General features: G+C 52.5%; 9 protein-coding genes and 1 non-coding gene across 10 annotated transcripts; 7 read left to right on the top strand and 3 right to left on the bottom strand.

Annotated features, from left to right (window-relative positions):
• Positions 1–730: 730 nt before the first annotated feature.
• Positions 731–1,597, bottom strand: sidH (enoyl-CoA hydratase/isomerase family protein; the record flags this gene model as incomplete). The annotated part of the gene is made up of 2 exons (XM_001259091.1): positions 731–1,317; positions 1,372–1,597. The coding sequence occupies 2 exons, from the start codon at positions 1,595–1,597 to the stop codon at positions 731–733; spliced, it is 813 nt and encodes a 270-aa protein (XP_001259092.1).
• Positions 1,598–1,918: 321 nt separating this feature from the next.
• NFIA_005570 (GNAT family N-acetyltransferase) lies at positions 1,919–3,307 on the top strand (the record flags this gene model as incomplete). The annotated part of the gene is made up of 1 exon (XM_001259090.1): positions 1,919–3,307. The coding sequence occupies one exon, from the start codon at positions 1,919–1,921 to the stop codon at positions 3,305–3,307; it is 1,389 nt and encodes a 462-aa protein (XP_001259091.1).
• Positions 3,308–4,842: 1,535 nt separating this feature from the next.
• Positions 4,843–5,963, top strand: sidJ (putative siderophore biosynthesis lipase/esterase; the record flags this gene model as incomplete). Its single annotated transcript, XM_001259089.1, has 2 exons — positions 4,843–4,896; positions 4,953–5,963. 2 exons carry the CDS (start codon positions 4,843–4,845, stop codon positions 5,961–5,963), a joined length of 1,065 nt encoding a protein of 354 aa, XP_001259090.1.
• Positions 5,964–6,174: 211 nt separating this feature from the next.
• On the bottom strand, positions 6,175–6,918 carry NFIA_005550 (sugar O-acetyltransferase; the record flags this gene model as incomplete). Its single annotated transcript, XM_001259088.1, has 3 exons — positions 6,175–6,481; positions 6,530–6,766; positions 6,815–6,918. The coding sequence occupies 3 exons, from the start codon at positions 6,916–6,918 to the stop codon at positions 6,175–6,177; spliced, it is 648 nt and encodes a 215-aa protein (XP_001259089.1).
• Positions 6,919–7,546: 628 nt separating this feature from the next.
• Positions 7,547–7,634, top strand: NFIA_005540. The gene has a single exon. It is a non-coding gene; the product is annotated as a tRNA-Asp (tRNA).
• Positions 7,635–8,388: 754 nt separating this feature from the next.
• Positions 8,389–8,949, top strand: NFIA_005530 (putative cell surface protein; the record flags this gene model as incomplete). Its single annotated transcript, XM_001259087.1, has 1 exon — positions 8,389–8,949. The coding sequence occupies one exon, from the start codon at positions 8,389–8,391 to the stop codon at positions 8,947–8,949; it is 561 nt and encodes a 186-aa protein (XP_001259088.1).
• Positions 8,950–9,699: 750 nt separating this feature from the next.
• Positions 9,700–16,029, bottom strand: sidE (nonribosomal peptide synthase SidE; the record flags this gene model as incomplete). Its single annotated transcript, XM_001259086.1, has 1 exon — positions 9,700–16,029. One exon carries the CDS (start codon positions 16,027–16,029, stop codon positions 9,700–9,702), a length of 6,330 nt encoding a protein of 2,109 aa, XP_001259087.1.
• A 1,265-nt stretch (positions 16,030–17,294) lies between these two features.
• On the top strand, positions 17,295–18,518 carry NFIA_005510 (MDR family NADPH-dependent oxidoreductase; the record flags this gene model as incomplete). Its single annotated transcript, XM_001259085.1, has 1 exon — positions 17,295–18,518. One exon carries the CDS (start codon positions 17,295–17,297, stop codon positions 18,516–18,518), a length of 1,224 nt encoding a protein of 407 aa, XP_001259086.1.
• Positions 18,519–19,214: 696 nt separating this feature from the next.
• Positions 19,215–20,644, top strand: NFIA_005500 (MCT family MFS transporter; the record flags this gene model as incomplete). The annotated part of the gene is made up of 3 exons (XM_001259084.1): positions 19,215–19,402; positions 19,457–19,830; positions 19,884–20,644. 3 exons carry the CDS (start codon positions 19,215–19,217, stop codon positions 20,642–20,644), a joined length of 1,323 nt encoding a protein of 440 aa, XP_001259085.1.
• Positions 20,645–21,071: 427 nt separating this feature from the next.
• NFIA_005490 (Zn(II)2Cys6 transcription factor domain-containing protein) lies at positions 21,072–22,366 on the top strand (the record flags this gene model as incomplete). The annotated part of the gene is made up of 2 exons (XM_001259083.1): positions 21,072–21,260; positions 21,317–22,366. The coding sequence occupies 2 exons, from the start codon at positions 21,072–21,074 to the stop codon at positions 22,364–22,366; spliced, it is 1,239 nt and encodes a 412-aa protein (XP_001259084.1).
• Between the last annotated feature and the right edge of the window lie 52 nt (positions 22,367–22,418).

Genomic DNA, 22,418 nt, shown 5'->3' with positions numbered 1-22,418 from the left:
CACCTGTTCTAGTCTTGGATCCTGGAGTGTATCTTCCTGGGAACGGGAGATGTTTGCGATGGATGACTAAAGTGATTTGACATGCGTTATATAAAGCAGGGCCCAGGCTATTGGCATTTTTCCACCGATGAACGGCCGGAGACACTGTGTAAAGCAGTCTACAAATCTACCGAGATCGCCGTGACCGTGACCCGATGGATACCCACGTTGTCTTCTATGGAGGGGAACGAGCATGTATCCCTTTGTGCAAACAAGTGGACAGGACCCATATAAACCAGGTAATATCATCCTGGTTCACTGAGTACAAAAACAACGCAGCGTACGGTTGGGTCTTTTCCAGACCAGTGGGGCTGAATATTCGGCTCGAGCATCATACTGGCCTTGCGAGATGGAGGGGTAACTGTTATCTGATCGCACTAAAACATTCTCAACCATCTAATAGCCATTTTGAACAAGCCTGGCTTGCGCAATACTTCATTATCTGACTGGTGCTTGGTGATATTACGGGTCGAGTGGGTAAGCATACATACAGTATTACCCGAATACATAATACACGTCACGTATGCTATTACATCCTCGTACGAAACGAGGTACCAATACATTCAGTACCCTCTATTCATGACCAATGTTCCCTACGCGAGCTACCTTTGATACAGATGGGCTGTATAAAATGGCGCACTTAGCTGTATTCCTTCATCGCGGCACAATTTACAACCACCTGTCAACAGTTTCATAACTTGGACGGCCTCCACCGTGGCTTTCGCTTCTCCACAAATGCTCGTACTCCCTCGTGGAAATTTTCGCCAGCCATGAGCTTTGCATACCACCGGTCAACCAGCGCACTGCTAGCCTCTTCCACACTGGCTATTTCCCACCCGTAATGCAGCCCTTCCATCGTAACACGCACACTGTCCGGACTATTCCTAGAAATGGCGGTTGCAATCTCCACCGCCGTCGCCAATAACCGGCCATGCTCCACCACGCGATTCACCAGCCCCCAACGCTCGAGCTGGGACGCAGAAAAGCTCAACCCACTCAGAGCGATCTCGGCTGCTCGCTGTTTTCCCAGCACGCGGACCAGCCGAGGTAGCGAGCCTGCGACGGCGGCAATTCCTCGCTGCACTTCGGGGAGACCAAATGTGGCGTTTTCGCTGGCCACCACGATATCGCAGTTGGCTACCATCTCGAAACCGCCTCCGAGACAGTATCCGTTGACGGCAGCGATGATTGGTTTGTTGCTTCGTCGGCGAGGGAGGCCGGCTAACCCGGGGGCTGTCATTTCGTTGGTGATACCGCGCGCGTTGAGGTCGTTCCATTCTATGGGATGTTTTGTCAGTTGGTTTCAATCGAATAGAGATGAGAGGAGTGTACCCTTGAGGTCAGCGCCCGCACAAAAGGACTCGCCCGTGCCGGTAATAATGGCCACATGTAGAGCAGGCTGTGTGTCGAACCATGTCCATAGGCGTTGTATCTCGGCGCTCGTGGCGAGGGATATGCAATTCCGTTTCTCTGGACGGTTGAGTGTGAGGAGGAGAATGTGAGGTGTTGGAAACGAGACGAGGCATCCTTGTACTGTTGGGTGTGCTTCTGTTGACATTGCTGATGTCTGCAGGATCCGAGATCTTAGCAACGTAAGTATACAGTCTGAGACCGGATTTATGGCGATTTAAGCACTCCGTTAACGCTTCTCAATGAGGAATAGTGTTCTTATACTCTTGTCCATAGGGATCAAGTAATTTAAGTCATATTGGGGGCTGAATTTATAGGATTATGCCGGATGGTCGGTATCGTCTAGACTCCTGTCTCCACTCTCTACCGCGGCCTCTGAATATCCCTCGGTCATGTCTTACCTATATGTACTTGTCCTACGTCTTTTCTGCTTGGAGAAGAATCATCTTACTCACAGACTCATTGCGCGATGACGACTCAAAGCAGCATCGAGGTTCCTCAAATCAATATGACCACTGCCGAACCAACCTCGGCCAACAACCGGACATATCCCTCGGTCAAACTTCCTCATCCATATCTCACCAGTTATGCGATCCATGTTGTTTCTGAATCCACACCCCGGGTGCTTCAATTGCGACTACATGACGATCAGAAGGGACAGGCGCTCCCAGAGCCTCTGCACTCGGCCTCGTTGACCTACACAGACATTTCCTTTGACGAGACCGCCCAGAATATCCCAGATAACGACAATAGCCCATGGGCGCGCAGTCGCAGAGCTCCCGGAACCTCCTTCCACTGGACTGGCCAGGAGCCACCGACCCTGGGACAGATCTGGAATGTCATCCACGCCCTCTTCCTGACATATCCCCAACACGAGATTGTCCGCTTGGATCTGAATGGGTCTGACAAGGAAATCATCCGTGAGGAATGCCTGCGCACTGGGCTGGTCGTTCCCTTCCCTTCTCCTCGAGTTCCCTTCGGTACTGAGAACCAGCCCTCCGAAACCGACACACTCATTCTACTACGCTCCGCCTTCTGGCAAGGAGCCGGGTCACCGGTTGGACCACGTCCGATATGGGCCGTCGACCACGGAACTCACGGCCTGCTTCGACGATCGGGAAGCTCCTATCCCCCTCTCGCTCAAAACTATGAGTTCTCCATGAAGTTCCCCAGCGAGAGAATCTACACCCGGCACCCTATCCGCCCTCAGAAACCCACCCCAGGCTCACTAGTCTACAGCCGCTACATCCCACACCTGGACCAGCATTTCTCACTCATGGCGGTCGACTGGCAAAACGAAGAGCACCTGCAACTCTTCCACAAATGGCAGAACGACCCGCGCGTCGCCAAGGGATGGAACGAGACCGGCGACCTGGAGCACCACCGCAAATACCTGCGCCAGCTCCACGAAGACAAGCACGTCCTGTGTTTATTCGGACGGTTCGACGAGCTTCCATTCTCCTATTTCGAAGTATATTGGGCAAAGGAGGACCACTACGGAGCACACTACGACGCCGGCGACTATGATCGCGGCCGGCATTCGCTCGTCGGCGAGTCCAGCGTCCGCGGCGCGTACAGAGTCAACGCGTGGTGGTCTAGCGTGATCCACTATATTTTCCTAGATGAGCCGCGGACGATGTGTGTTGTTGGGGAACCCAAGGCAACGAATACCACTGTCCTGTCGTATGAGAATGCGCATGGCCTGACGGTCCAGAAATACGTGGATCTGGGCCATAAGCGATCGGTCCATGTGTATTGCAGCCGGGAGAAATGGTTTCAGCTGTGTCCACTTTTCTGGGATGGGAGGGAAAGACCGCTGGAGAGTTCGGATCGGATGGCGTGGGATGCGAAGCTGTAATTACTAGGCTTAATTTAATTTTCTTTTAATGTAAAACGAGATAATTGTATCCTGAGGAAGGTACTTCAGTGTAGGAACTAGAGTGTGATAAGACTCAAACACCACCAATGACTGGTCCAGGCTCATGTGCAGCTTGTAATAATCTAGACCGTATTATCAATCTAATCAGATATTAAGCCGAGTCCACAGCCATTCCTGTGGAGCTATGACTGTCAGCCCTGCCAGCTAACCGAGCTCGCCCGATCTCATTCGGTCTCGGACCAAGTCTCTCTGTGTAGCAAGGATCGCCCGTCCTGGTCCTTCCAGCAGAATTTTGTTCCCCCCTTTCCATCTACTTGCAGAATCCTCGCTTAGTTGGGCATTTTTAGGCGAAATACTGGTTTTCCCCACACAGTGAGGCTTTCCATGGCACACAGATTAGCGTTTTCATACAGTATACGGAGTACTATTGTGGGAAGAGTACAGGCACATTCCCAGGTTCAGTCATAGTGCAAAGTTATCTGATCCGAAGCCAGTGGGCCGTACACCGGAATTGCCTGATGGAAATAGCGCACATTACACTGTTTTCTCCCATTGGCAGCCCGGTAGGGCCTGACCTCCTTGGTTGGATACGTAGAGTGCTCCATAGTTGGATCAGATAAGACTTGGCTTGTAATGTCCAGTCGAATTACGGTATGGTAAGATTACCCGTCAAGCTTACGGTACAATACTTTGTGTTTAAACATTGTGAGAGATACAGGGGAACTCGTCTATTGAACCAGCTTAAGTCACAAGCCTAGGCCAAGGTTAAGAAGCTCACTGTGCATGTACCTGTGCTTTCTGCTGTTCTTGGCCTATAATGATGGAATCGATCATACCTACGGAGTACCGCACCTATGTCGCGACGAAGACCTAGTGTCACATCATGAAACCATGGTCCCTGACTCTTCCTTTTCCTCTGTAGAACTACTCGTAAAGAAGTTCGATGCTGCTACTTACGTCTAATTCCTCAACAAAACATTGTCACTCGAACTGTGTGAGAACCGAGAAGTTTTCAGTGTGCGAAACTGGCGTTTACTCGGTCTAACCCGAAGCAGGGGTTGTAGCCGAACAACATCTAATCAGATCCGCTTTGTCTTGTTCCAAGAAATCTAATCAGATCTAGTCCTTCTGGCACTTGTTAGCGAGCCTGGTGTACGTAACTGGTTCCTAGCTAACTCCACTTGTTATGTCTTTTATGACCAAGGTAGCAGGTATTAGACCAAGTAATGTATTGTGGAGAATGTATCTGTATTATGGAAAGGTCCCACTATGTATCGTATGTTAGATTGATAACGGGCTTCAGCTCCGTGCCAACCCCATCAGACTGCAGCAGATGAGACACGGAGACAAACGGGGACCCGCAGTGCCGATCTCGGACATTTATCAGATTGGACGAGGGGCATGGCACCAATGCATTGCTGGATACGCTTTCTACTGTTCCCTGCAGGTTTTCTTCTCCATCCCAGCTTCAACCACAATCAAAACGTCCAATTGCTGCTCTATACACATTCGATATGTACTCAAAATTCTGGCCCAAGGGCGGTCTGCCAGGCATTCTACACCACTACGTACGTTCCCTCCCTTCGCACGGCGCAACAGACAGACTAACAGACCTGCAATTTAGACAGAAACCCTCGTCACATTCGAATACACCACAACCACCACCCGCAAACCACACAGTCTCCTCTTCGTCGGCGGTCTCGGCGATGGCCTAGCAACAACATCCTACCTGGCGGATCTCGCTCACGCCCTCCAACCAACGGAATGGTCCCTCTTCACCCTGACCCTGACCTCCTCCTATCAATCCTGGGGACTGGGACACCTCGACCGAGACACCAACGAGATCGCACAGTGTCTGAAGTACATCAAGGAGTACAAGGCAGATAAATTCGGCGGCAGCGCCAGCGGCGGGAAGATCGTCCTCATGGGCCATTCAACAGGCAGCCAGTGCGTACTGCACTACCTGTCCCGACCAAATCCGCACACGCACACCCCCGCCTTCGACCCCTCCCTCGAGCATATCGAGCGAATGCCGCTCGACGGGGCGATAATGCAGGCCCCTGTGTCGGATCGGGAAGCGATCCAGTGGGTTCTTGCCGAGGGGCTGGGAGATAGGACGCCGGCGGAGATCCGGCCTGTGTTTGAGAAGTTGACTATCATGGCGAGGGAGGCTGCTCGCGACGCGGAGGCTGGCACTGATGTTCTGCTGCCGTTGGCGATGACTTCGCTGGTATACCCGGCTCATACGCCGCTGAGTGCGCGGCGGTTCCTGAGTCTGACGAGTCCTGAGAGTCCGCTGTCGCCGAGTGAGGATGATTTGTTTAGTTCGGATCTGAGCGATGAGCAGTTGGGGAAGACGTTCGGGATGATTAGAGAGCAAGGGCTGCTGAGGGGGAAACTGATGGTGTTGTTTTCTGGGGCGGACCAGTCGGTTCCTGCCTGGGTTGACAAGGAGGGGTTACTGTCTAGGTGGGGAAAGGCCACAGATCATAATGGGGAAGCCGAGATATGGGACGAAAACAGTGGTATAATACCGAATGCGTCTCATGCGTTGAGTAATGATGATCAGGCTGAACCTCGGAACTTTCTGGTTGACAAGGTACTGAGATATCTTTCGACTGTAGTGAAAGCTTAGGGATAAGTGTTGTAATATATAAAATAAGAAGAAATACAAGACGTTTAGGACATCCAAAGTGCAAGTAGCGGAGATTGAGACGATGCATAGGCACTTCGAAATGGGACATGGATTTTGGAAATGATATTTTCAGCTCAATACAGCCGTACCCCGACTCGAGTAACATCATTTGAACAAAACAAAAGTCTGCAGAGGGGTCATAGCGGCAACTTCAGACTGCCGACCTGATAACTCGAGCAGGACTTCCCACTGCGATACTGTACGGCGGGATATCTCTCTTGACCACGGAGCCAGCACCGATGGAGCACCCTGATCCAATGGTCACCCCAGCCAAGATAGTCACATTCGCTCCAATCCAGCAATCATCACCGATAATGACTTCCCTGGTGAACTCCATTCCTCGATGTGTGCGACGTGCTTCGATCTTCGTCTCATGCTCGCCCGTGATGATGTTTACATTCGGGCCAATCTCCACGTTGTTTCCGACGGTGACCAGTCCACAGTCCAGGACAGTCAAACTGCTCTATCAGCTTCATCCGGTATCGTTTGTTGGATGCACGACTTACTTGAAGTTCGCATAAAAACCATCTCCAACACTGATGTTACATCCATAGTCCACAAAGAGAGGAGGCTCGATATAGATTCCCCTTCCTGCCCGGCCAAACAACTTTCTTAATGTCACCTCCCTCTGCGCAACGGTCTCAGAGAACGGCACATCGGGTTTAGGAGGAGCATTGAACTCCGACATTAGGAAGCGCGCCTTGGTGCGACCCTCTATGAGCTCCGATGCGAGGGGACTATATCTGTACAGCGGCTTAGCAGTGGTTCGGTGTTCTGAGCGATGTCCTTACAGTATCCCTGATATCATCTTCTCATATTCCTCGCCCCAGCAGACACCTTGAAGGCTTTTGGCCTTTTCGATGATCTGGTTGTCTTTCTCTGTTTTGGGGATCATTGTGATTGTAAGAGCTTGCGAGTCCGGAGTTTTGAGGTATGTTGGTTACGCTGGATTGTCGGGATTTATATACCAATGTCGCTGTCATTGTTTGTATAGGTTGAGATAAGCTTGTCTGGTGACCACTTCTCATCTGTGCTATACTCGTCGGTTTAGACCTACAGCGAGAAGTAGGATACATGCACCAATAGGACCCCTTCCAGTGGGTGCCAGAATACGAGCACATGAAGCTCTCCTTTCATGGCGGGGAAGTCGGCCCTAAATTCCGGAGACACATATCAGACCTAGACATACCATGAATGAACATTGTTGCAATGCCATGCCAATGTCCACCAGTAGTGGAACGAAGGTATAGATGCAATCCATGTGTCAAGGCCGAAGTTTACCCGCAGGGCAAGACATATAATCATGAGATCAATGAGATGCGGCATCTGAGCAACGCAGTGAGTCAAAGAAACCTAATCAAAATATGGGAATGGAGATGTCTATGATGAAATACGAGAATTTGGAACAAACATTACATATCCTTGAATCAAAGGAGTGGTAGGTGTTGATGGTTGCAAGGAGTGAAGAGGGAATCCCAAAGAGATCTTCATGTATTTAAATTATGAGATTTTGCAGCAAGAAATCCTCGATGGTCTAACGGTCATGATTTCCGCTTGTCACTCAATAGAGAACGAGCGCGGGAGACCAGGGTTCGACTCCCTGTCGGGGAGATTTCTTTTGCCCTTTTCATTTTTGTCCCTCCTCCACATCCATAAACTTTTCACCCGTGTTAATTTCACCCCACTTTAGCTTAATTTTTCTCCTGCAGCAACTAGGTGGTCGCTCATCAGAGCAGCTGCAAACCGAATCTACTGGCAAACAAGATACCGCATCAGAATATTCTATATTCTTCGATCTGAGAGAGGCACACAGGTCAAGTCAACAGGTCCCTGAGCTCCACTCCAAGCCTGAGGCTGAATCTCGACCTAAAATTAGGACACTCCCAATTTCGGAAGGGGACCCAAAGTGGACTAGAGCCGGAGATGCCGACGCCGAATTACCGATGGTCCCTGAATCATGCTGCATCTTTCCATGGGATTTCAGAACTTGGATAAAAGTCCTGTGACGGAAGGTGCTGTATGAACCACAATTGACGACGTGTCAGACGGTTAGTTCATTTGAAGACTGTCTCGCAGCTCATAATTGGATCAAATGCATCTCAATCCCGTAGTTTCAGCTTCTTCTCTAGTCAGCTATCGCTTAGTCTAATCATTAGGCCTAAACTCAGTTTCCATGGGCCCAGGTCTAGATTGCCTAAAGCCAGACTTATAATACTACTCAGTCCCCTGCGTTGTCAACATTACCTCCACTTTCGTCTCAGACAACTCCTGTCCTTTCGATAATTCGATCACTCCTTTGAATAGTCACTCGTTAATGTATTACTTCGCATCTGATACCCCCTCTTCTATGAACCCCTCCAGCAAAATGAAATTCCTCCTCCTTCTAGCGACAACCCTCGCCTCCACCGTCTACGCTCGCACCGACCTGAAAGGCTGTATCTCCTCCCAAACCCACAACCAATGGAACGAAGCCAGCATGATCTGGTACGTCCCCGGCACAGGCGAAATCTGCGACATCCCCGACTGCGGCGGCGGTCGCGCCCCGCCCAAGCATGATAATCCCGCTTGTCCGGGGCAGTACACCGGTACCGCGACCTACGAGCCGAGCTATCTCCCCGGGTATGGGCCGGGTGCGGCTGCGTCTACGCCCACGCTTGCTGCGACGGCGAGTGCGTCGACTACGGGGGACGCGATGACCACAACGTCGAGCGAGGCGAGTAGTCTGTTGATTACCGCTGCGCCGAGTATGACTGCCAGTGCGACGGCGACGATGAAGACGAGTGTCAAGGCAGGAAACTCGTCTAGTGTGGCTTCGACGACGACTAGTTCTGCTGGTGCTACTGGGACAGGGAACGGTGCGGGGATTCTCGAGTTGAATGTGGTTGGGGCTGTGGCTGCTGCTGCTTTGGCTGTCGCGGCTTTGTAAGTAGTATGATCGAGGATAAGAGGTGTATAATACTTTGGATACTCAGGAAGCACATCAATAATGTCCATCTGCAAGAGCTTGGATGAATCGTAACTGCTTCCGTCGCGGTGGGTGGTCCTCGACGAGGCTGTTATCGGCGCCTTAGACTGGTGAGCTCAGAGTCAACTGCTTACTATCCCAACGCGGAGGAGCGGAAGTCTGACTTTAATCTGAACTGGATCAGCGAGTAGAGAGCCTTGTTGCGTAGGCAACACACTGTTGCTGATGAAGCCCGGTAAAGGGCCTGGTGCTCTTGCTGAGCATGATTCCATCCATAAGACACAGAGCGGCCTGGGTAGCATCAGGCATTAATACACCTAAGAACAAAAGTACAAAATGGACTGTGGAAGTGTCTTTTTGTCCTTGTTGGTAAGTGATGCATCGACTTGTCAGAAGGATGAGCGCTCGCTGGGACGGTTCCAGGTTTGGAGCCATGTCGTGGACCTGGTGCTTGTGAGATTTGAGCTCGACGAAGCAGGAGTAGTAATTGATGGCGTTTTGGATGGTTAATGTGGTTGTGTCGATTCCAGCAAGCAATAGATATTTTCCTCAGCTGCGCTTCTAAACCAGACACTCCATCGACAACTCACAACTCGCTCTTACTGGTTGGATTAATAAAGACAAAGGTACGAGATCAAATCAGGGCAAGGTACTTTTTCTCAATCAAAACAAATTCATTAACTTTTATCTATATACAATCATTTAGATCAATCAAGAGCGAAACGATCCCAGAACATCACCCACGGGCGCCTCAGCATTCTCCATGACCTTAGCCAACAACTTCCCAATCACCTGTGTCTCCTCCTGTACTTGTTCCTTCTCATAAACACGTTTGTCAAAGGCAAATTTGAGCTTATACTCATTTACATCCGCTGTCTTGACAACCTCAAACACTACCGCATATGGCTGCGGCATCGTCACTTGAGACTTGGCCATCACAATCCACTTCTGATACTGCTTCGCTGTCGCAGGGGCCGGCTCAAACGGCTGGAAGAGGAAGAGGGTCTTGTTCGAGAATCCTTCACGCGTCGTTTCACAGGCTTCGTGAATCTCATCCACACCGACCGTACTGTTTTCGGTGTACTGCCAGAATTCATCCTGGGTTTGACGCAGGAATTCTGACACAGGCATTGAGGGGTCCACTTTCGACCGCATGGGAAGGAAGTTTGCACAGGTGCCGTTGATGGTTTGAGGGTCAGGCAGATCAATGTTGCGACCTGTGTAGAGGTAGTCGAAGGCGACGTCGCCTTGGTTGCTGCGCAGCGCCAGCCAGAGCTGGAAGATGGACTGGAAGATGATGGAGACAGTGGCACCGGTGGACTTAGCGAACGCATCAAATTCAAGGTTGATGGTGTGGACATGCACAGAGTTGATGCGTGGTTCGGTGGCACTGCTGCTGGGGAATTCGAAGGCAATAGGGCGCTTCTCAGATTGCTTCCAGAACGACAGCGTGCGGGACTTGTCCATCTGCCAGATGTAGAATGCAAAGTCTTTGAATGGAGTGAAGCGTTCCACAGGAACATTGTCTTGGTAAGCCTCAAAGTGCTCGCCAAATATGCGGAGAAGCGTTCCGTCGTACAGGCCATGGTCGAGCTTGGTGACAATTTCGGTATCGCCTGTCGACAAATGGAGAATGGCGTAGCGAATAAAGGGCTTGCCAAACACAAACCGGTAGTCGTCAAGAGACTTGATGATTTGTTGTCTCTGCTCATCGCTGACGTCTTCATAGATCTCGACCACGGGAGTTGCGTCGCGGAGAACAACACCATACCACTTTCCGTGACAGCGAGTAAAGGTCGTGCGTAGAATCTCGTTGGTCGTTGTCAGCTGCCGAACGAGGTCAATCCATTGTCTCCCTTCAAAGTCACGGCCGACTTTCCGGACTGTCATCAGACTCCACAAGGCCTCGGGATGAGCACCCTGGGTCAGGAACTCGGCCTGTCCCGGCGGGCAAGGATAGATGTACTCATACTCAGTCGCTTGTAGGCCAGCGGCAGAGATAGCAGCATCAATATCCGAGGGAGGAGTGAAAGTCTTCTGTTGAATCTGTTGTGCTTCGTCCGACTCGCCCTTCAGCTGGTCGGCCATTGCACCAAGGCTAGTGTATTTGAGCACATCTCGCACGGAGATCTTGAGTTGCTTGCGTCTGAGCCAGCTGACGAGATTGATGGCGGCAATGGAATCGCCGCCGAGGCTGAGGAAGTCGGCTTCCAAACCAAATTCATCGTCGGCAAGCTGCAGTGTTTCGATCCATCCTTGCTGCAGCACCTTTTGCGTCTCAGACACCAGAGGGATAACCGCACCCTTTGACTGCGCGGCGCCGACCTTGTCAAATGAGAACTTGGTCAGTTCGCCCTGACTCAGCGACTGCACAATCGCCTTGAGCTGCTTGCGGTTGGCCTTGCCGGAGGGAAGTCTCGGGAGCGACGAGAGAGGGACGATTGCCTTAGGAATCATGTATGGAGTAAGGCCAGTGAGCTTGGCTCGGACACGCTGCACATTCTCAGCAAAACCATCCAGCGGAAGAATCTCGCCCGGCTTTTCAGAAGAAGCACCATCGAAAACGGCGACCGCAACAAGATGAGCAGTGCTCTTCTGCTTCCAGACGGTCAACACACAGTCCTTGATCTCACCAATCCGCAAGAAGGCCTGTTCTATCTCTCCCAGTTCGATTCGATGACCGTTGATCTTAACCTGGTCGTCCTTGCGGCCCAAGCACTCAATGTCCCCGTTCGGGAGATAGCGGGCCAAGTCACCACTGCGGTATAGGCGTCGGCCGTTGAGCACTTCACTCTCGACGAAAGCGGCATTGGTAATATCGGGCTTCTTGAAATACCCTTGCGCGAGCTGCGGCCCGAAGAAGCACAGCTCTCCGACAGCGCCGTAAGGAACTGGACGGACTCCATCTGCTTCGAGGACGATGGCACCTACAGACGCAAGGGGCCTGCCAATATTGCCTCCAATTGTGTCAGCATCGACATCCTTCATCGTCACCAGGACAGAAGCCTCGGTGGGCCCGTAGCCATTACGAAGTGTCACACGCGACGCCCATGTTGTCACTACGTCACGGGTCAGCTGTTCACCGCCAACAGTCATGGACTCCAGGTTGGGAACATCCTTGGGATCCAGCAGTCGAGCCACAGTCGGGGTGAGGAAAACATGGTTGACGTTCATCTCGTTGATAACCTCGGCCAGGTTGTTCAACAAGCGCTCCGAAGGTGCAATGCAGAGAGTGCCGCCACTGTGCAGTGCTACGAAGAAATCATACAGCGAGACGTCAAAGACATAGTTGGAGAACTGTAGCATCCTCGACTCCTGGCCCTGACGATGCTCAAACTCGATGATCGATTGCATGGCAGCTGCACAGGCGCCATGTGTCACCATGACACCCTTGGGAAGACCAGTACTTCCCGAGGTGTAGAGGAGATAGGCGAGGGCATCCGGAGAGACAGTGATTTTACGAGGCTCTGGGCCATATGCAGAGAGGTCGGCCTGGTCCAGGAGGATGCTAGGAATATCACTCTCCGAGGCAAAGTAGGATTCATGTTCGTTCTCCGTGAGGACAAATTTGGCGCTGACGTCGCGAGTGATGTACGCATTTCTTTCCAAGGGGTTCTCAGGGCTCAAAGGCACATACGCAGCGCCGAGCTTGAACAAGGCGAGAATGGCCTTAATCATCAACGGCGACTTCTCTAGGAGAAGAGGGACGATGTCACCCGGCACTACACCACGCTCGGAGAGACAGTGTGCCATGCGGTTCGCCTCGGTATCCAACTCCGCGTATGTAAGGAACAGCTCGTTCTGGTAGTTGATGGCCATCCGATCGGGGTATGTGCGGACCGTGGCTTCGAATTGGCCATGTAACGTGCGAGTGGCATCAGGCAAGTCCTTGTGTGGCTGAAGCATGAACTGTAACTCCGTCTCGCTGACTAGGTTCGTAGCCTTGACTGTCTGTCGAGGGTTGGACGTAATGACATTCAGTGCCATGCAGAACTGGTCGAGAATGAACTCCAAACGACGCTCTTCCATTGGCGATGTGAGCGTAACGTCGATACCTGTAGCGCCGTCGTCAACGTTCAGTGTCGTGTACTCGGTTCTCCATACTGGTCGCCGACCATAGAGCTGGAACACCTCCTTGGAAATATCATCGTTAGCCTTGTCGCTGACAAGGATATTGACCATGGTGTCGAAGAGAGTAGTACCCTGGCGCTCAGCAGCGGCCAGCGCATTCCGCACTCCGATCTGGGAGTGCTTGATGACCTTCCAGAGACTGGTGTTGACCGATTGCACCAGCTGCTGAAGTGTCTGCTCCGGATCAATTGCGATGGCATAGGGAACGACAGCCAGTGTAGGTCCGTTCAGGGCCTCAATACCTGGAACAGGCAGCTCGCGACCAGAAACAGCCGTTGCCATTGTGACAGACTTTGAGGCGATGTGGGAGGAGAGGACGAGCGCCCAGGCCGCATGGATAATTGCACCCAGAGGAGCACGCAAAGCCGATGATGCGGCCTTCACCTGCTGGCTGACGGTGCGCCTGGCTGTGGATGTCTTCGTCACAGGAGCGTAATTGAGCACTGTTGGAACAGCCTCGCCGAGATGTTCTCTCCAGAAGTCTTGAGATACCTTTGTGTCTCTTGTGTGCAGAAGGCCCACGAACGACTTCCACTCGGGGCGCTTCTCAGGCCGACGGCCGTAGTACACACGAGCGACGTCGTCGAAAAGGAATCTGTGAGACCAGAAGTCGAAGAGTGCATGGTGAACCGAGACCACGAGAATGCTTCTGTCCAGGACGGCGACACGTACGAATGGCTCGCCTAGTGTGACACCTTTGTTCTTGTCCTGTTCGAGGTATTCGGGCAGACTCATGGAAACTTCCGACCAAGGTAGGTTGAAGTCATTGCGGACAACCTGAAGGAAGCCCTTGGCCGCGGCGACGAAGGTGGATTTGAGGAGTTCGGTGCGCCAGAAGACGACTTGGAATGCCAGCTGCAACCGTACAAGGTCGAGATGGCGAACGTCAAAAACACGTTGGTACAGGTAGTCCTGGCTGCCTTGCAGCGTGCTGGCCAGGATGCCTTCTTGCAGTGCGGTGACAGGGTAAGCATCGACAACACGACGGTCGGCAAGGAAGTCCGCCTTGGGCGCTGGATCAGAGATGTAGTCGAAAGGCGCGGCTGGCTCATTGCTAACGTGAGTTGGACTCGAATCCAGTTGGACGGTATCCGCAATTTCCTCGATCGTGTGCGCCTGAAGCATATCCGCCAACTCAACGTGAATTCCGCGTTCCTTTAGTTCTCGAATCGCGCGGATTGCGTCAATGGAGGTTCCGCCCAATGCCACCAGGGAATCGGAGGGTATGATAGAAGACGCGGGCAGATTCAACACTTCTGCCCAAACCTGCGCAATCTTCGAGGCAGTCTCGCTCAAGCCAGCCGTAGCACCGTCTTTTGGTGACGTGCTGTGGCCCAACATCTTGCTGATTTCAGTGCTTTCAGCAAGTCGACGAATGGCCCGGAAATCCACTTTGCCATTCTGGTTGGTGGGAAACTCGGTGCACGACATCCAATAACTGGGAACCATGTACGGCGGGAAAGACTGGCGAGCATGATCGCGCAGGTACTGCACGAGCGTTCCCCAGTCAGTCTCGGGTGAAGGGACAACAGCAGCAACAAGCGACATGCGCTCGTTGATGTAGCATCCCACACACACCAAGCTGGCTACGCCCTTCACCGTCGCTAGCTTGGCAGCCACTTCCGCAGGCTCCACCCTCTGACCGTGGATTTTGACTTGGTGATCGATACGGCCCAAAATCTCAAACGTTCCGTCCTCACGCTGGACAGCCAGATCGCCGGTGCGGAACATCATCGTGCCGTGGGCATCCTCTGGTGCCTTGACAAAGGCAGCTTGGGTTTCCTTCTGTCGTTGGTGGTAGCCATTGGCAACCTGAGGACCATACAGACAGAGCTCACCGGGTTCGTTGACAGAAAGACGAGTCATGGTGCCGGGCTCCAGGACGATCGCGGTGGTTGTGTCAGACGGGAGGCCAGGATTGCGGGGGTTATCACCTGGCTGGAGTTGACGGGAGAAGTTCAGTTGGGCACATTCGCTAAGTCCATATGAGACGCGCAGGTGGACTCTGTCTGCCCATTTGTTGACAAGGGACTGGCTGAGTGGCTCGCCGACAGTGGTAATCTGTTGCAAGCAAGCTGGTGTCTCATCGGGGGATAGCAAGGCGAGGGCTGAGGGAGTGATACCCAGGGCATCGATCTGAAGGTTGTTCAACACCTCGGGCAAAGCAGTTGCGAGTCGGTCTCGCCTGGTGAGGCAAAGACAGGCGCCCTTGGACAGGGTGGCCAGGATGGTTCGTTGCGCTGCGGAGAAGATGGGGTTGTAGAAGAGCAGCCATCGCTTGCGGCCGTTGAGTTGGAATTGGTCGATGCCATGAGAGACAGCACGGTGGCTGAGGAGGACTCCCTTGGGGGTACCAGTTGAGCCAGAGGTATAGATCAAGTATGCCAGGTCGGACGGAGTTATCGAAGGAGGTTCAAGTTGTTCTTGGTTCTGAATCGACTGGATGCTCTCGATGGTGATGCTGTGATCAAACAGGGACGCATACTTTTCGTGAACAATGACAGGTTCGGAACCGCAATCCTCCGCAATAACGCGGTTACGCTGCGCAGAACCTTCCGGATCGAGAATGACATAGGCAGATCCGGCCCACAGAATGGCCAATACGGTAGCCACAAACTCGATAGAAGGGTCCATACACAGGGGCATGATACGACCAGCGCGGAATTGACCCGCTGCCGCAATGTGCTCGACGAGCTGCCACAGCGCGGCATAGCTGTACGGTTGCTCCTGCTCGCATTGAACAGCTGGAGCATCAGGGTTTGACTCGACTTGGTGTCTGATGTAGTCCGTAACGAGGCAGGGAGGAGACGGAGGAGTGAGAGGAGGAAATGAGCGAGCCTTCATCGAGACAATCTCGGTTCCCTGAAGCTCAGGGCTTTCCGCGAGATCTCGAAGGGCGACCGGAGCCATTCTGATGCCGTAGCAAATTCAACGAGCGAGAAACAGGATTCTAAGAGAAATGAGGCTTGGGAATTCCTCTTCTCGAGGTCTCTGCTTGATGTCGAGGAGATTTGGGAGGATTAGACGAGGCTATTTATGTCTACGTTCGACGAAAGTTCGATGTGAATCTCATTTTGGCCTTCATCCAACCCCCTCTCTGGCAACAGTAGCAGCTTGGGGGCTGAATACAACATTGATGCCTACGATGATGCCTTGTCCTGCATACTCCTTCCATCCACGCGAAGGATTCTGTCCCTGCAACTTCGATGAAACTCGCCATTTACTCATCTGCATGGCAGTAAGCACGAAGAGCGCCACGAGACTCCACCTTCGGCCTGAACTGCGAGTCAGTGACGAGAAGTAAGAAAGTACGTTCCCAACCAATGCATCCATCACGTTGAGTACTAGATATTTCGATGGCGCGTGGTGGTGTCGGGATTAGGAGAGGTTTCGCCGTCTCTGTCCAGGAAAGAGATAGAGAGACGTCAAACACGAGGATCTGCAGTTGACATTGGATCAGGCCAATGGTATTGCACTGTCTCCTATGAATCTGTACCTCTGTCGTCTTTCGGGTTGGCTCCGAGTATCAACAATGCCGATCACGATATCTGATAGTTACCTTGCGCATCTGCAGGATCTCGATCCTTGATCGACTGAGTGACACCTTGCCAATCAGAAAATAGTCCACGGTCTGCATCTCGAACCAGACCTGGCAGGCTTCTGGCCGGAACGGAGTTATGAAAGTTGCAGAAGTATATCCGGCTACGGGCTGGTCAATAGAATGCAGCATGGAGCCTGCAGAAATTTCGCAACCCTGCATCTGCAGAGGCATTTATCAGACCATGTGTTATAGAATCGTGGCATGTTGCGATGCACAAGCGAGTGCCACGCTTTGAGCCAGGTTCTTCTGTGCATGTCGTGGCGTGCAGTGTAACCTCGTATTCGATCGGCGTTGCGTGCAGACAAGGGTCGAACGCGCCACTGAGAGAGTGGCTTGCTGGATTATCGACAATGTGCACTCGGATCGGCTGCTCGCCGATCCTAAGACTCAGCATAATGTTATGTTGCAACAAGCTCACCCTAAGTTGGGACACAGACTTTTTCCGCGAAACGACGATGCTTGGTTCTCTGGGCGAATACGTGGCGCCACCGTAAGCAGGCTGATTCTCGTCTTACTGCAGTTGACGATTCCAAAATATTCTACGAGGGTCTCCATATTCTATGCTTCGGCGATGATGGCTCTAGCAGAATTTGTGCGTCAGACTGGCTATAAATGGCGCCCGTATACAACACTGGACATCTGCAAGCACCACCATCGACTTCCGTTCTCACAACCAATCAACTTAAGTCAGAGCTCGCTTGTTCATTTCCATTACATCATGGCTGAATCTCTCGTCTTTGCGTACGGGTCAACGGAACCCGTCAAAGACATCCGTCTTCATTCAGCCCCTGCACCTGCGGACTGCGGTCCTCACGAGGCGGTGGTCGACTTCCTTGCGGCACCCATCAATCCTCTCGACTTTTTGGTGTTGCACGGAAAATACCCCGTCAAACCACAGAACCACATCGCCGTCGCGGACGGAGAGCATCGACCCATTCCGGGCTCAGACGGCGCGGCCCGTATTATCAAGACGGGATCGGCGGTGACCCAGTTCCACGTCGGGGACACCGTCATCCTGCGGACCCACTGCCGAGGCTCGTGGCGCACGCACGCCGTGCTTGACGAAAACGACGTGCTGCGCGTTCCATCGGAACTGGATCCTCGGCTCGCGTGCATCCTGCGCATGGGCGTGGCACCGGCCCACTTCCTGCTGCGGGATTATTCGACTCTCGAGCCCGGCGACTGGATCATCCAGAACGCGGCGACAGGCACGGTCAGTCATTTCGTGACTCAATTGGCGCGCCTGCAGGGTGTCAATGTCATCAGCGTGATTCGCGACCGTGGCACCGACGACGAACTCGAGCGCACCAAACGGTCGCTGCGCTCGCACGGCGCATCGATTGTCCTGACCGTTGACGAGCTCAAGACCGTCGGTGCGGAGGTACTCGCGGGCAAGCGTGTCAACCTCGCTATCGACTTTGTTTCCAATGATGCACTGGCGCGACTGATGGCGTCGTTCTTGGCCCCTGGAGCCACACTCGTCACGGCTGGCTTTCTGGGGGTAGCGCCATCCGGCCCCGAAGGCAACCTGCGTCAGTTCCTGTGGCAGCGCAACATCACTCTCAAGGCTTTTCGACTCAGCGATTGTCTTGGCCGACGATCAGCATTCCATCAGATGGCGCTATTGGAATGGTTTGCGCGGTTATTCATGGAGGGGACGCTAAGGGCCCCGGCGCTGGAGTATGTGCGGTGGAAGCGAGGCGATCAGGGTCTGGAAGGCAAGTTGCAGGAGGTGCTCGAGCGCCATGAGAGGGGCGAAGTGGGCGAGCGCAAGAAGATTCTGGTGTTTGAGCACTAGTTAGTTGTGAGACATTCGCCAGTCATTTACTTGTTGGGTTAGATCAATGCACGTTGTGAATAAGATCTGCAGTGTTATCAGTTTTCTGCATGAAAATTATGTCAAAGGTAAAGTAACAGAAATATACAATAGGTTGTTTCATGAGAAGATGCTTGGAGGAGTTCTAGCCTTCCATTCTGGTGTGTGCTGCTGCTGCCTGGCTGTCAAGCCAAGGGGACGTGTGCAGCCACGAGAGAGAATGATTGAAGGAAAAAGGAGCGAAGGATTTGGCAGGATCTTTATCCCTGGACGCCAGGTCGGGATGGCGCCGAATGGGCGAATCTTGCGTTGCATCAGGGCTGATCTGATGGGCCGGAGACGGGTTAAGGCGACGCCCAGTCGGAATGATCAGCCAATCTAGTGTGCCAGCGGGAAACAGATGCGCCGCATCCCTGCATGGAAATGGATCGAATCATCCCTAATAAAGCATTACTATTGCACCATTTGGTTATAGTGCCGGCTAACCGGCTGATCGCATTATTGCATTATTAATCAGTTGGTTGGTGTATCACATCTGCTCACTGTGCATTCTTTGTTGTCAAAGACATATAGATACAGGGCTGGTTCCTGTCTGTTCGAGGGAAAAATGAGTCTATCCAACATCGGGCTGACGTGCTGTTCTCTCAACTCAGTCAGCGATTAGTTTCATCTGTCATCATGACTGCTTCTGCTGCTGCTACTCCGGATAATCGCAGTGAAGGGTCGTCTCCTCCCTCCACACTGCCCGTTGAGGAGACTCAAGTAGAGAAAGCGGAGGAGACACAGACTCCCCCTCCCCCTCCAAATGGAGGGTGGATGGCATGGCTCCAAGTCGTTGGAGCCTTTTTCCTCTTCTTCAACTCATGGTAAGATATCGAAATATTCCTGGTTGACTTTCGTGCTCACTAACCGATCTCTAGGGGTGTGGTCAACACCTTTGGCGTGTACCAGACCTACTATGAAACAGATCTCTTGCATGGTCACTCCCCCTCGTCCATCTCCTGGATTGGCACTGTCCAGGGCTTTCTCCTGTTCCTGGTTGGAGTCATTGCCGGTCCAGTTTTCGACAAGGGGTACCTCAAGACCATGATAGCCGTGGGCTCATTCCTGGTCGTTTTCGGTCTTATGATGACTTCCCTGTCAGACAAGTACTACCAAGTCTTTCTGGCTCATGGAGTCGTTGTTGGAATTGGTTGTGCGTTCTTGTTCCTACCTAGCATCGCCATCGTGGCTACTTACTTTACCACCCGGCGGGCCGTGGCGACGGGCATCACCGCGTCTGGAGGAAGCATTGGTATGTCTCGTCCTTTGTCACTATATCAAATGCAAGCATACTAAACAGGCCAGGCTCCGTGATATACCCCATCATCTTCCGCAAGCTCATCTACTCCGTCGGCTTCGGCTGGACCACCCGTATCATCGGCTTCATCGCCCTAGGCGGACTGTGCGTCTCCCTCGCCGTGATGCGCATGCGCCTTCCACCCCCGAAGCAGGCCCGATCCCTCCTCGACCTGTCCGCCTTCAAAGAAGCCTCCTTTTTAATCTTCAGCTTCGGTCTGTTCTGCGCCTTCGTCGGCCTCTACTTCCCGTTCTTCTACCTGCCCACCTACATGTCCAACGTCGTCCACTCAACCGACGACCTAGCCTTCTACATCATCGCCATCCTCAACGCCACGTCCGTCTTTGGTCGGATTACCCCCGGCCTGGTGGCCGACCGGTTCGGCTCCCTCAACACCCTCATCCCCATGGGTCTGAGTGCGGCGATCCTCGCGTACGCCTGGATGGGAATCAAGAACATTGCGGGGACGATCGTGTTTGCGTGTCTGTATGGGTTTGCCTCTGGAGCAATCGTCTCGTTGCCGCCGACGGTTGTGGCCCGGTTGAGTCCGAATATGAGTATTGTGGGCACGCGGATGGGTATGTGCTTTACGTTTGCCGGGTTGGGCCTGTTGATTGGCAATCCGATTGCTGGGGCGCTGTTGGATCTGGAGAGGGGGGTGTTTTGGAAGGCCGAGCTGTTCAGTGCGGTTATGGTTACCGCCGGAGCTGCGGCGTTCATCTGGTTGAGGATGTTGAAGTGGACGGATGGAGAGAGGGGGAAGTATTAACCTGTCAACATGGTTGAGTGAGTGAGTGGATGGATGGCGGTGAAAGATGGCATATTAACCATTCCTATTTGACATTTCTACACTACTCAGTGAAAAGCGTTCTATTAGAGCACTCGGCTGGGGTGCATGACTGCTATTTATTGACCCTTAATACTTAGCTGCATTGATACCGATAGACTAACCGGACTACTTATGTTTCAGGGTATATATTCTCCGACTCCTCTTTGTTCCACTCTGACCACGTACCAAATTACATCCAAGCGTGAATAGTGCTGTTAGAACAGACAGACTGTCTCTTTTATAAATTTGCCTTCTAAGACAGATTTGACCCAAATATCTCCTGAATTCTGATGAGACTACAAACAGCAGGATTGGGGTTAGGGTTCATTGACCACGTGGCTGGATACTGCTGCTTGCCACCGCTCTCATGCAGGGACAGTTGCCTCATGATTCATCTCATCCATCTCTCAGCCGAACTTTATCACCTGTCCAGTTCCTTCATCTATATTGCAACAGGAAAGTATTGGCAATGACAAGTACATTACCCGTGAGAGGTCGTCGGACACATCGCAAATCACGACATGGCTGCCAGCAATGCAAGGCCAGGAAAATCAAAGTATCATATTCAACCTGCGTGCCTGCATCATAGTCCTCAACTAATTCGGCATACAGTGTGACGAAGCCAAGCCAACCTGTAGAAATTGCAACAAACACGCAGTAGACTGCACATATTCCCTCCCAAGTGGAGGAAGTCCTGCACAATCTCAAAGGAGCGAAAGAGCATCTCCGCAGGCCTCCAACCCGAGCAATTGCGAATCTTCAGACTTAGCAGTGCACGACCTGGAGCTCCTGCATCATTTTTCTACATCCACTGCCTACACCTTCTCTCGACATCCAGCGCTGCAAACCTTTTGGCGAATTGACGCACCGCAGATCGGATTCGGTGCCCACTACACGCTGCGAGCAATGCTAGCCATATCTGCCCTCCACATGGCCTACCTACGACCCACACAAAAGCAATTCTACGTGTCTCAGGCAGAGCACCATCACAGCGTGGCCTTGAAATTTGTGACCTCAAATATGACACAACTAATGAACGAGAATAGCTCAGCGGTGTTCTTGTTCTCCATCCTCACTAGCTATTTCTCCTGCGCCAAGCCCCGCAAACTCGACGACCTGCTTCTCTTCCAGCAGGGACGTATCTCCGAATGGCTGGTCCTCTTCCGCGGAACGGGGACAATAGTCGAATATGCGCAGGAGGAACTCCGCTCAGGACCGCTGGCAGCGTTACTGAGTATTCGGCAGCGCCGATCTGACTACCGCACAACGCTCCCCACGCAGGGGCAAGCCTTCATGGACGACTTGGAGGAGCTGGTCCGAGAAGAAGTCAAAGAGCAGCAGGAATTACAGGTTTATCTCGGAGCAATACAGGAAATGAGGGTTTCGTATGCGCTGTGGTCTGATACCGGGATGTGGGAGACGGGGGATGTCTTTGTCTGGCTGCTGCGAGTATCAGAGGAGTTTCTAACTCTCCTTCGGGAGCAGCGATATGTGGCGCTGGTGATATTTGGGTACTTCTGTCCTTTGCTCCGGCGGCTGGAGTGGATGTGGTGGTTGGAGGGGTGGAGTGTGCATTTACTTTCTCGGATCCATGGGTTGCTGGATCAGGAGCATCGCACTTGGATCCAGTGGCCGATGGAGCAGCTGGGGTGGCGGCCTTGATATATCGCTACTGTTGTCATGCAGTATATCCTGCTTGTAGTCCATATCATAA

This window comes from Aspergillus fischeri, genomic scaffold, assembly GCF_000149645.3.
Source record: "Aspergillus fischeri NRRL 181 1099437636265 genomic scaffold, whole genome shotgun sequence".
Taxonomy (NCBI): domain Eukaryota; kingdom Fungi; phylum Ascomycota; class Eurotiomycetes; order Eurotiales; family Aspergillaceae; genus Aspergillus; species Aspergillus fischeri.
Note: the sequence above shows the minus strand (reverse complement) of the source record. Positions and strands in the feature narration are given on the sequence as shown.